We start from the raw sequence: 12,673 nt of genomic DNA, 5'->3' as shown, positions 1-12,673 counted from the left end.
AGGCAGCAGTGGGGGCGGGACTTAGGCAATGGTGGTGGCGGGACTTATGCAGCAGTGGCAGTGGGACTTACGCGGCTGTGGTAGCAGGCATCGGTGGTGGAAGGCATCGGCAGGCCTGGATCATGGATCCAAACCCTGTCAGCGGTCAGCCATGAAAGCACACTTCGGCATTCACCAGTTTAAAAAATGGCACCATAGAGCCATTTTTTAAATACAATATGGCCGCTGAGAGCCAATCACGGCTCGCCGCGTCATCGCCCCGCCCCTCGAGCCGTGGCAGTCAGTTCCTCGGCTGGGTAGGAGCAGGGAAGAGCTCCTGAAGAAAGAAGAGGAATGAAGTCCTGGTGAGTGGTGGCCATGCAAAAGAGCTTAAAGACTACAGCCCACTAAGTGAAGACATCAGAACAGAAGCCCTGGGGAGAGGCAGCAGCTTACAGGCTGCTGCTCCCTAGGTGAAGATGCCGGAAGCCCTGGTAGGCACCAGCCCACCAGGCGAAGACATAAGAAGCCCTGGTGGGTTAGTGGCCGCGCAAAAGAGCTACCGTATATGGCAGCCAGCCCAACAGGCGAAGATGCCAGAAGCCCTGGTGGGCGCCAGCCCGCTAGGCGAAGACTTCGGAATCCCTGGTGGGTTGGCAGCCATGCAAAAGAGCTATATCGGTGCCAGCCCACCAGACGAAGACTCTAGAAGCCCTGGTGGGTGCCAGGCAAAGATGTCGGAAGCCCTGGTGGGTTGGTGGCCGCGCAAAAGAGCTATATGGCCACTAGCCCACCAGGCGAAGACGTCAGAAGCCCTGGTGGGTTGGTGGCCGCGCAAAAGAGCTGTATGGCAGCCAGCCCACCAGGCGAAGACTTCAGAAGCCCTGGTGGGTTGGCGGCCACGCAAAAGAGCTATATGACCACCAGCCCACCAGGCAAAGACGCTGGAAGCCCTGGTGGGTTGGCAGCTGCGCAAAAGAGCTATATTTGGTTGCTAGCCCACCAGGCAAAGACGTCAGAAGCCCTCGTGGGTTGGCGGCCATGCAAAAAACTATATGCCACCAGCCCGGCAGGCAAAGACGCTGGAAGCCCTTGTGGGCACCAGGCAAAAAAGTCGGAAGCCCTGGTGGTTTGGCGGCCATGCAAAAGAGCAATATGGCCACCAGCCCACCTGGCAAAGATGTTGGAAGCCCTGGTGGGCGCCAGCCCGCCAGTCGAAGATGTCGGAAGCCCTGGTGGGTTATCGGCCGCGCAAAAGAGCTATATGGCCGCCAGCCCACCAGGCGAAGATGTCGGAAGCCCTGGTTGGTTCCAGCCCACCAGGCAAAGAAGTCGGAAGCCCTGTTGGATTGGCAGCCATGCAAAAGAGCTATATGGCCGACAGCCCGCTAGGCGAAGATGCCAGAAGCCCTGGTGGGTTGGCGGCCGCACAAAAGAGCTACATGGCTGCCAGCCCACCATGTGAAGCTGCAGATAAATAAATTATTAAAAAAGCCAGTGTTGTATTTTTATTTTAATATTTCCATTACAGGAGTACTATAGGTACCAGCGTTCCTTTAATGCCCTGCATGCTGGTACTTGTAGTTCTCCAAGTATTAGCATGAGGGGCAGGCTTGCTGGGACATGTAGTTCCATGTAAAGGACAATATTGCTTTTTGCACTTCTATCAACCCCACTCCCACCGCCCAGGGGTGTGGGGGATAGTTCCAGGTTTCAACAAAGGCCTGGGGTACCCTGGAGAGGGGGACCTCTTTATTGGGGAGGTCCCCACTTCCCTAGGAATCTCTGGCCTTTGCTGACTAGTTAGGAGGGCTGAATGCTTTGGCCACGTGACCCCGTAAAGTGTGTCTCCTGACTGTGGCATTACCCCCGTTGCTGGTGAAGCCTGGTGCTGATTCTAAAAATATGGGACCCATACAATTTTTTCACCCATATTTTTTAGAACCAGGCTGGCTCCTAGGCCCCGGTGCTGGTCCATTAAATAGGGGAGACCCCTACATGTTTTTTTTTAGTTAGTTTTAACCTTGACTGGCTCAAATATCCCAGGGATCAGGTGCAAATGCAGGATTTTCAAAGGGGGGGGGAGGGTGCGCCAGGCAGGATGGAGATAGACGCTGCTCTCTGCCATCACTCTGTGATCACAGCTGTTAGCACAGCTCCCAGCAAGGCTATGTCTGCCAGTCTATAGGTGCGGACGCACGGGTGCTTGGGAATTGTAGTCTCCAGCCACTCATCCCTCTGCTTAGGTGCAGCACACAGGACTACGTATCCCAGCGGCCCCTCACAATGGTGGGACAGCGCATTACAGGCCAGCTCTCTGTAGGCAGGTGGGCTCCTCTCGGTGTGTGGCAGGTGAGTAGGTGCGCAGGGTGCTCTGTCCTGAGGCCCTTCCCTGCATTCCCTGTATTCCCTCTATGTACTCAGTGGGGGGAGAGGGGGTCTCACAGTTAGACTAGGGTCAGAATATTTATATTGGCCTGATCTGTGACTCCGCCCTGCATTAGTCACACAGGCACAGAGTCACACATCTGGGCTATTATATAGGAGATATGTGCATATATAGACATATTATATAGATACTGTATATAATATAATATACAAATATAATCTCAGAAGGGGAACCAAAAATGTGTGATTTTAAATTTTGGATAAGGGATACTCAACCTGTATATATGCAGTATATGTTCACTGTGTATGCATGCGTAGACACACATACTGTAGATTAATTGGCCAATGTCCTCAACAACAGATATATCTGCAGACAGATTGATCTGCAGGTACATCTTTAGGTGTATACCCACCTTAACACTTTTATATCATGAAATGTGCATCCACCCACTGCCATCCAGGGGTGCGGGGCATTGCACAGGGCTGAAAGGTTATTGCTTGGGAGGTAGAGATCCTATGTTGAGTCTCAACTTTCCAGGAAATTCCAGCCATGGGAACTAGTTTGGGTCTGGTTAATGAGAAAGCAAAGGATGTCTATGCTATGTGTTCCCCCTGCTATGGCATTATCAACATGGCTGGTTCAGTCTGGTGCTGGTCATTAGGAAATATGGGATACCTCATAGGATACCTCATGTCGTCCTCCCCCCTTCCCCGCCTTTCCCTTTGCTGACTGACATAGTAGTTTTCAAGATCATACACTGTTTGTTAAAACTATATAGGGGTCAATCCAATTAGGTGTGAGTCTACAAATGAAAAATTGTTACTTGTAATTTGCAGCCTTCACATAAATATGCTCACCCGCAGCTGGGGTTTGCAAACAATGCCAAATGCGATGTGAGAGAAGTGGGGAGACTTTTCTAGACCCCCAAAAAGTGGAATCATATAGAAGGCTGTAAGTGGGGATAAGGAAAGTACTGGACACTTTTAAAAGGTGTCAAATGTGTACATTTTTGCATTTTTCTTTAAATTAAAAAATTGAGAGCAAATTAATTTCATTTAAATATAAGGAATTAAATGGAAATGTTATTATTCTCAAAAATGTCACATAATTAATGGCTCAATTAAGCTAATTTAAACATTTCCAAAATGACTAACTAGTCATAGGAATGGGGGGTGTCCAAGAGGTTCTGAAGCAGGTCCCGACATTTTTACCATCACATAAAGAATTTCTCTGTCTTTTTACACCTCAGGGTAGTGAATAAAAAAATGCAAGTTTACTCTGCTTAAGTGTGAAGTTCCTAATTGGATTGCTTTAGTAGATGTTGAAGTACTAGTATCATCATAATTGGCAGTAGCCACAGCACTAGTACTTGGTTGCTGTTCCTGTTCTTCTAATGGCTAATTGTGATCCATATCGACTCACTACATTTATATTATTAACGTGGTGGCATGGCACCTACTGAGCATTATTGTAACACAGTGCCACTGCTTGATTCTGAACACACACAAGTTGTAGAATAAAATAGTTATTTCTGCTTTTTAACAAATGACAACAACTTCACACTGTAACTTACAGTGCTTGTTTATGTTATTAATGCGGTAGCAAGGCACAAACTCAGAATTATTTTACACCATGCCACTGCCTGGCTCTGAACACATACAAGCTTTTTAACAAATGACAACTTTACTCTGCGACTCATAGTGCTTATATTATTGACATAGTGGCATAGCACCTACTGAGCATTATTGTCTAACACAGTGCTGCTGGCTGGCCCTGAACACACAAAAGTTGTTGTTTTTACACACTGCTCTGACACACTGCTTATCGGCACACTGACACCTAATGAGCATTATTATTTTAAAACAAAATTCCTAAACCTCAGCAACACACAAGTTGTTTTTTTGGGGACATTTTTTGACACATTGATATGCCTCACTGTACTTATAATAAAGGTAGCACACTGACACCTTTATAAATTGACACATACCAAAAATGTTTTGGGTAGTTACAGCACCAGTGTACACTAATATAGGGTTAATGCTGCCCTGTATTAGGAGGTACTCTGGGCTATACTGTGGGCAGTTAAAGCAGGGGTGTATCTACACATTAGCCAGGATGGCACTCGCCAGGGGCGCCATGCAAGGAGGGTGTGCTGCCTGGCTGTGCCACCCGCGGCCAAAGGGTAGAAAAGCAGTACTGTCAGACTGTACCTGGTGGAGTCTGTTACTGATGGAGCGGCGCTGGTATCCGGCAGCACCACACTTGTAATCAGACTCAAAATAAATTACAGCTCCCAGCAGCCCTTGTTGCTGGGAGCTCCCGGCAGCAAGGGCTGCTGGACACTAGGTCTGATTACAAGTGCGGTGCTGTCAGACACTAGCCTGATCACTAGTGCAGTGCAGTGCTGATGGACACCGGCGCCGCGTCGGCAGTAACAGACTCTCACCAGGTACACAGCAATTATTATATAGCACAGTGCTATAGATCTATTTGTTGTTGAAGATAATAAAAAAGTGTCAGTGTTTGGGAGAAGGGACTGTAGTACCTGGAAAAATACACGATTTTCATGCATGTTAGATGTAAGTAAGTAGTAAGTAAGCAAAAACTTTAACTTGTTGAGTGTAATAAAGAAAATACAAATCTTACCTATTTCAAGGCCAGGTTCAAGGAAATGTATATCAGTTCATTGTAGAATTGATCATTTTATCTTGGAAGTGATGGCACCCTGATGTTTTTTCTAACAGGAAGCACTTCTACCATCCAACTAATGGTGTTTGGTTAATGGCTGAATCCATTTGAGGCTCAACTCACAGCAGCTCATTAGCATTTCATTTGAGATGCACTCAAGATGCCAGCGTTTGGCATCTCGGCGGTCAGAAAGCTGATGCCAGCATCCCGAAACTGTTCAGAATGCTGATGCTGGCATCCCAACATAGATAGCAATGCAGAATGCCAAAATCCAGATCGAGTTTGTGCCACAGTCTTCACTGGCAAGCCACGTGGGAGGGTTAGGATTAGGCTGCAGGGAGGGAGATTAGGAAGGGTGGGTTAGGGTTAGGCACCACTGAAGAGGCTTTTGGGGGGGGGGGCGGGTTAAGGTCAGGCTGTGGGAAAGGTGGGTTAGGGTTAGGGGGGAGGGATGGTGTAACGTGAATACGAGATACTACTGTGCAGTGTAATGCGAATAAGGGACACTACTGTGTGGCATAATTTGAATTGGAAGTACTATTGTGTCCACACCCTTCCCCCACAAGACCATGCCCCATGTCCAATACTCACACCTTATTTCAAATGTGTGTAGGGTGTGTGTGTGTAATGTAGGGGGGGGCGCCAGCCCCTTACTTTGCCAGGGGCGCTCGGACCCCTAGATACACCCCTGAGTTAGAGTACCAGTGTGCACCAATAATGGTTTAATGATGCCCTGTATTAGGAGAACCTCTGGAACATAATACATAATTCACTCTCAATATAAAACTATCTTAAACAAAACTGAAAAAATAATTTGACAGAAAGGGCAATATATATATATATATATATATATGCAAACCATCAGGTATAAGTACATCTGAGATTGGTGGGGCAGTGTACAGTATTCTGTGCATGTGCAGAACTGGTCCAATGTCGTCACATGCAGAACCCCCTGAGCAACAGCCTGAGTGGGCAGAGTCAGCCAGCATTCCCATTACCTGGTAGTGCCAAGTTCAGGGGCTGTGTCTTCTAATGCAGACTTCCTGGCCTTGGCTAGGGAACTACGAGGGCCAATCTGAGAAACCTAAGGCTTACTCTGATGGCTAATTGTCTCTCAGATGATCCAGTGCGGCATCTTAGGACACAGCACTTGGATCTGCAAAGCTAGGAGGAAGTGTGTATTTCTCTAAAATGCCTCCTGCATAATTTGCATATTTTCACATGGCTGCTGCCAATGACGTCACAGCGATGTGAACTGTGGGCCTAATTCAGAGTTGATCGCAGCAGCAAATTTATTAGCAGTTGGGCAAAACCATGTGCACTGCAGGTGTGGCAGATATAACATATGCAGAGAGAGTTAGATTTGGGTGGGGTGTGTTCAAACTGAAATCTAAATTGCAGTGTAAAAAAAAGCAGCTGGTATTTACCCTGCACAGAAACAAAATAACCCACCCAAATCTAACTCTCTCTGCACATGTTATATCTGCCTCCCCTGCAGTGCACATGGTTTTGCCCATCTGCTAACTAATTTGCTGCTACAATCAGGTCTGAATTAAGCCCCGTGTACATCTCAGAATCAGGTCTTTGGACCTTTCCCTGTAAATTAGACTAGAAAGAAGCATAAAAAATGAAGCCCATCTTTCTAATTAGTTAGTTCTTTATTGAATTTTTTTTCACCATTATATTTGCATTCTGTGCCTTTTGATGGTCATTTTATATCCCATTTATTAAAGTTTACTAATGACGCTAACAAAAACAGATAACACAAAAGGTTTCATACTTTACCTTTTCCATGACTGTGCGTGCAAACATGATAGGATTAGCAATATTCTTGATGCAAGAAACTGCACCTACAGCAAGCTTTTTACCATCCATTATAATTGCATCAAGCTCCACATCACCATTCGCATTTAGCACGGCTCCATGACCTGTATGAAATAATTTATTTTGAAACGTAAGAAAATATTATTGCCCTAAACTTTTTTTTAGGGAGTGGAATAGAAAAATGATTTTATAGCTATTTATTACAACTATCCTGGTAGCTATTAGAGTTGATTACAGGGAAAAATGTAGCTTTTACTGCCACACCGCTTTTAAAGAAATGCAATGCTTTTAGCAACAAAATAATACTGCAGGTTAGTCATAAAAACTGTTTTCTTTTTTTACAGTCTACAAGGCATTTGTCGGTTTCTTCTTTTACTGGAATATAGTGTAGCATATTATTTTTCATCAGAGGAAATCACATATACAGTAAGAATAGGAATGGCAGACTCATTCACTCAGTATAGGAGTATTTGCTAAATATTAGACATTATATTCAATTTAAATATACATGAATATGATATCTTTGCTAACTTGTTGATATGGTTCAATATTTTGTCATTCTGTATTATTATTATTAAGCATGTTTACTACAAAAAGTTAGCATTATACACTGGGCATATTTATAGTTGCCAGCATATTTAGCTAAATGGTGCAAATTTGCATTTGGACAGACCGTGGACCTCATTCATGTTTAGTTGGATGTCCACCCTGATGCACAAATTACCGATGTTTGATACTTTGTGCATGCACAGGACCTGTTCTGCACATGTGCAAATGCGTCCTGCAACACAGGACACATGGACAGCATCAGACGGTCAGTTATTGAACCATTCAAATTTACTGTAGAGAATCTTACCCCTCTTCAGTCTGTCCTACACACTGCTGCTATTCTTATTTTCCTCTCTTGCTGCTCTACCTCAGCTGAATGTATCTGCTAAAATGTTAAACTGTATAACTATCACCCACATAATCAAGTTCAAACTCCTCACCCTGACTTTCTACCACCTTATTTCTACTTACTCTGCCACACCTACTGTACCACACTGATTACCTTTTTGCAATTTTCACTAGCTGTATCAGCAATTATATGTTCAAGTCATTGTATAGCCTTGTATTCTAGAATAATGTATTATTCCTTGTTGTATGTGCATTGTTTAAAACTGTTAGATTTGTTCTCTGTTTTCTCCCTATGTATGGTGCTGACGGCCATTTGTGGTTCCCTACAATAAAAGATAATACAAATAATCAGTGTAAAATTATGAAGTGAATGGTTACACTATTCAGGTTATTATAGCATTTGCTAATGAAAAAAACTATTTTAGTGTCTCATTTATATGTGTACAGATGTGTCCATTTATACTGGTGCTCAAGTCTTGTCAAATAATCCCTATAGTGATGTTAGGTCTCGTGCAACTCAGCCAAACTTTGGGGGTAATTCAGACCTGATCGTAGCAGTAAATTTGTTAGCAGTTGGGCAAAAACCATGTGTACTGCAGGGGGGGCAGATCTAACATGTGCAGAGAGAGTTAGATTTGGGTGGGTTATTTTGATTCTGTGCAGGGTAAATACTTGCTGCTTTATTTTTACACTGCAATTTAGATTGCAGATTGAACACACCACACCCAAATCTAACTCTCTCTGCACATGTTATATCTACCCTTCCTGCAGTGCACATGGTTTTGCCCAACTGCTAACAAAAATCCTGCTGCGATCAACTCAGAATTACCCCTTTGGTTTTTGCCCAACTGCTAACACATTTGCTGCTACAATCAGGTCTGAATTACCCCCTAAATGTCTTTTTTGCTCAAAATACAAATAAATAAACCAACTGGATTCTACAAATCTATTGCACATCTTTACATCAACTGAGTCTCAAACTGTGTTAAAATAAGGTTATCAGTATGAGCAGCTATGGCTGTTCCTCACACCACTTTCCATGGAGATTCATTTGCAATCTTTTACATTTTATACAAATTCCTGTGCGGTTAAAGTCGCATCCTAGCGTATCTAGTACACTACGAATGGCTAAGATGCAAAATCTAAAGAAAAATACAGTACACTACTGTTATCAGAACATCTCAGCCAGGGGCATTTTTATTGAGGAAGTGGCCCGTGTGCAGACTCTGGGTGGGCCCTCTCCTTTTCACAGCACTGTAGTCTCTGGTATTGTGCCAGAGTCTACTGTGCATGTGCAGGTCTCTGAAAACATTTTCCCAGAGTGCAACTAAACTTATCATCCACTCACCGGTCATCTCACGGCTCGACTATTGCAACGTTCTCCTCACTGGCCTCACTTGCTCCCACCTTGTTCCTCTCCAATCTGTCCTCAACTCCGCAGCTAGGCTTATCTTTCTCTCTCTCCGCTCCACATCTGCCACTCCCCTTCAACAAAATCTACACTGGCTCCAATTCCCCTACAGAATCGTCATCAAACTCCTCAGCCTCACATACAAGGCCATCTCTAATTCCACTGCTCCCTACATCTCCAACCTCCTCTCCCTTCATACTCCCTCCCGCCCACTACAGTCAGCCAATGACTGCTGCCTATCCTCTACCCTGGTCACTGCTTCCCATGCTTGAGTTCATGATTTTGCCAGTGCTGCACCCCTTCAGTGGAACACGCATTCCCCGCTCCATTAGACTCTCCCCGACCTTGCAAAGCTTAAAACGGGAACTGAAACCCCACCTATTCATCAAAGCTTACCCTTCCAATGCATAACCTAGTCCTGAGGCTGCTCCTCCATCCCTCTGCCTCATGCCTTGACCATCTCTGCTTTGCTTACATCCTGCCATCTGGCTACTTCCCACTTGCTTGCACCTCATGTCATCTGTCTGTTGCCCCTTCCTACTAGATTGTTAGTTCCTCAGAGCAGGGCACTCTTTCCTCTTGTTGTCAAAACCCTCTTCTCAACACATTTCACTCACAGCTCTCTCCTACTCAGCGACCATCTTTACCCGCTTTTTCTCCTGCTGGTAAAGGCTCATCTCTATGGCCGCCAACTTCTAGTAGAACGCTGATCACTCACTCGTTACTTACTTCTAGGCTGTATTATGTTTTGGGAACTGTGGTTCTCTTTGTTACCTGTACTCTATTTTTGTTATTTATTTACTGTAATGTTAAGTTTTGTTTCCCTCTACTGTCCTTTGTACGGCGCTGTGAAACACTTGTGGCGCCTTATAAATAAAATGTACTGGAGACTAAATTCCTACTGCGCATGTGCGGCAGCCATTTTGCTGTTGACTTTTACAGCGGCTGGATATCCGGTGCTGGACTCCGGAATGTTAAGTAACAAAAAATGGGTGTAATGTTTGCAGTATGGGTTCCATGGACCCAATGGCCCGTGTGCACCACACACTTTGCATCATTATAGAAATGCCAGTGGTCTCACTCATGCTGGGCCTCTCGCACTGTATGGCATAAAGATTCTCTCTGTGTGAGGACACAAAATGTTGAAAAAAAGTGGTAATGTAAGCAAGAATTACTGTACATAAATATATTTCATTAGACAATTCTGGGATTGCTCTAAGTACTTTAAAATAGCTATAGAGATACTTTTTGTTATGTTTTACTCAAGCTAATTTTTATCCAAGCTAATTGTGACATTAAATCTTAATTTTGAAAAAAAGAAATAAAAAGGGCAAATACAAATCTTAAATCGTAAATTTAACACCTACAGTATAATGAGCTTACTGACAACAAATCCATGATCTTGTCTTACTGTGTCCCACCTATCACATGCAGGTGGTCCGTCTGTCTTTGGCCACCATATGCAGTATTCAGGTTTCTCCAATGCACAACAATGATTTCTCTTCAAGGGAGCAAATACAAATCTGCTGCCATTTCTTCTTTCCAGTCTGTACTTTCCACTACCCCATTGTAGAACTCTGCTTTGGTATCAGTTATAATTATCACATAGGTAGATGTCCATTTACATAAGTTTAAATTAAAGTGAAACAATAATAATCACGCATGCAGAGAAAAAACATCTGGCCATGATGGAGGGGCTTATTAAATAGCCCCATATTATCATCTCCACGGAGAACTATGGGGACAGCTCTGGTGATTGATTTGTTACTGAAAGCGTTAGATCAAGTATCTCCAATAAATCCTGCATTACAGTATTGATAGATACCAATGTTAATGTACTTACTATTTGCTGTAATCCATCCACTACAATTTACTATTAGCTTTATTAAATTAAGATATAATCAAAAAGACTTTTAGAAAACGTCACCTGGATTTGTGTTGACTAGTGAACTATACTAGGTCATCTGCACTCATTTACAGATGGGACTTATGTTTTAAGTGTACCGTATAAAATGTTAGCATTGTATATATCTATTTTCACACCTACAGTAGTACATGTTTATGAACAGTCTGTGTAGTTTGATTTCTGTATTAGTGCACCTACAGTAGGCTACCATCAGGTATTGTGGGCTGTAAGGATTGGTGTTATTAGAACATGTCAATCTATTATCGAAATTATATGATACCCTAGCCCTGCTTCAGTCACCTCAGTATACTGTACAGAAAAACTCTCATGGCAGCTCCACCTCACTCACACACACACATATATACCACAACCACCTCCCACTGACACACATATATACCCCAACCCTACCCCATACACCTTCCTCTCACACACATATGCCCCAATCACATTTCTCTTATGTGTTACCACCACTGGGGATCCCGGTGGCCAGTATACCGACCGCGGGATCCCGGCAGAGGAGGAGGAGGGGGGTGAGTGCAACAAGCCCCATGTGGGCTCGGTGATGATCTGCACTCGCCACAGGCTCTAGTCCCACTCTATGGGTGTCGTGGACACCCACAAGTGGGAATAGTCCCTGCTAGTCGGCATGCCAACTGTCGGGATTTAGAGGGGGGAGGGATGTAGAACAGTCGCATAACTACATCCCATTCCCACCTGATTGTGGCCCTGTAGTACACACTGTTTACATAAATTGTTACAGTTATAGATCTGTGACTAATATATCTATAATACATCTACAAACATTTACATATATAAACAATTGATTGTGCCTGTGGATCTTGTTTTGCTTTGTAAATTAATAATCCCAAAGGGTGGGAATTCCGCTTTACAATAACTAATAGACAGCAATCTATTCATGTTTACCTAGAGCAGGGATGGGGAACCTATGGCCCTCCAGCTGTTGTGGAACTCCACATACCAGCATGCCCTGCAACAGTTTCAGCATGGCCAAGTAGCAAAACTGTAGCAGGGCAGGCTGGTATGCGTAGTTCCACAACAGCGGTAGAGCCAAAGGTTCCCCACCCCTGACCTAGAGCAGCATACCTGTATAACATTTTTTTTAAACATGAACAGATACAGTATATCACAAAATAATACCTGCATCAAATATTGTGTTGTCTTCCAACATTCGCACTGCAGATTCTACAGCTTGCAATGAGCTTCCACCATCAGTAAGTATAGAATATCCACACTTTGCTGCATCTTTAACACCAATTTTGCTGCTTTCTGCAAGATCATCAGGTATTGCCCAAGCCCCTCCATGGACTACAATAACTGGCTTACGGATCATTTTTGTGTGTTGAAACTGTGAAGATTTTAAATACAGCATGAAATAACTTTCCAAAATATTAATTTTATAGAACATGAGCAACATTTATATCTTTACAGTTCCAATAAATGAGTTTTGTTGTTAAAACTAACAAATTCTCAGATTTCCTCAACTTGTAGTAAATCTATTGTAGCAGACATGCTATTCCCCTTAAATGCTACAGAAAACCTTTCTATGAGGGAGATGTAT

The 12,673-nt window shown here is 43.8% G+C and overlaps 1 protein-coding gene across 1 annotated transcript in view; it reads right to left on the bottom strand.

Moving 5' to 3' along the window:
• The window catches only part of LOC134911459 (isoaspartyl peptidase/L-asparaginase-like), a 153,776-nt gene extending 141,331 nt beyond the window's left edge, over positions 1-12,445 (bottom strand). Inside the window, exons 1-2 of the mRNA XM_063919657.1 lie at positions 12,253-12,445; positions 6,842-6,984 (exon numbers count right to left, since the gene is read on the bottom strand). Of these exons, the coding sequence (XP_063775727.1) occupies positions 6,842-6,984; positions 12,253-12,445 (336 nt within the window). The remainder of the gene's footprint in view (positions 1-6,841; positions 6,985-12,252) is intronic.
• Positions 12,446-12,673: the final 228 nt, after the last annotated feature.

Source organism: Pseudophryne corroboree, chromosome 4, assembly GCF_028390025.1.
Source record: "Pseudophryne corroboree isolate aPseCor3 chromosome 4, aPseCor3.hap2, whole genome shotgun sequence".
In the NCBI taxonomy this organism is placed as follows: domain Eukaryota; kingdom Metazoa; phylum Chordata; class Amphibia; order Anura; family Myobatrachidae; genus Pseudophryne; species Pseudophryne corroboree.
The sequence above is the reverse complement of the archived record's forward strand: the minus strand, read 5'-3'. Positions and strand labels throughout refer to the sequence as shown.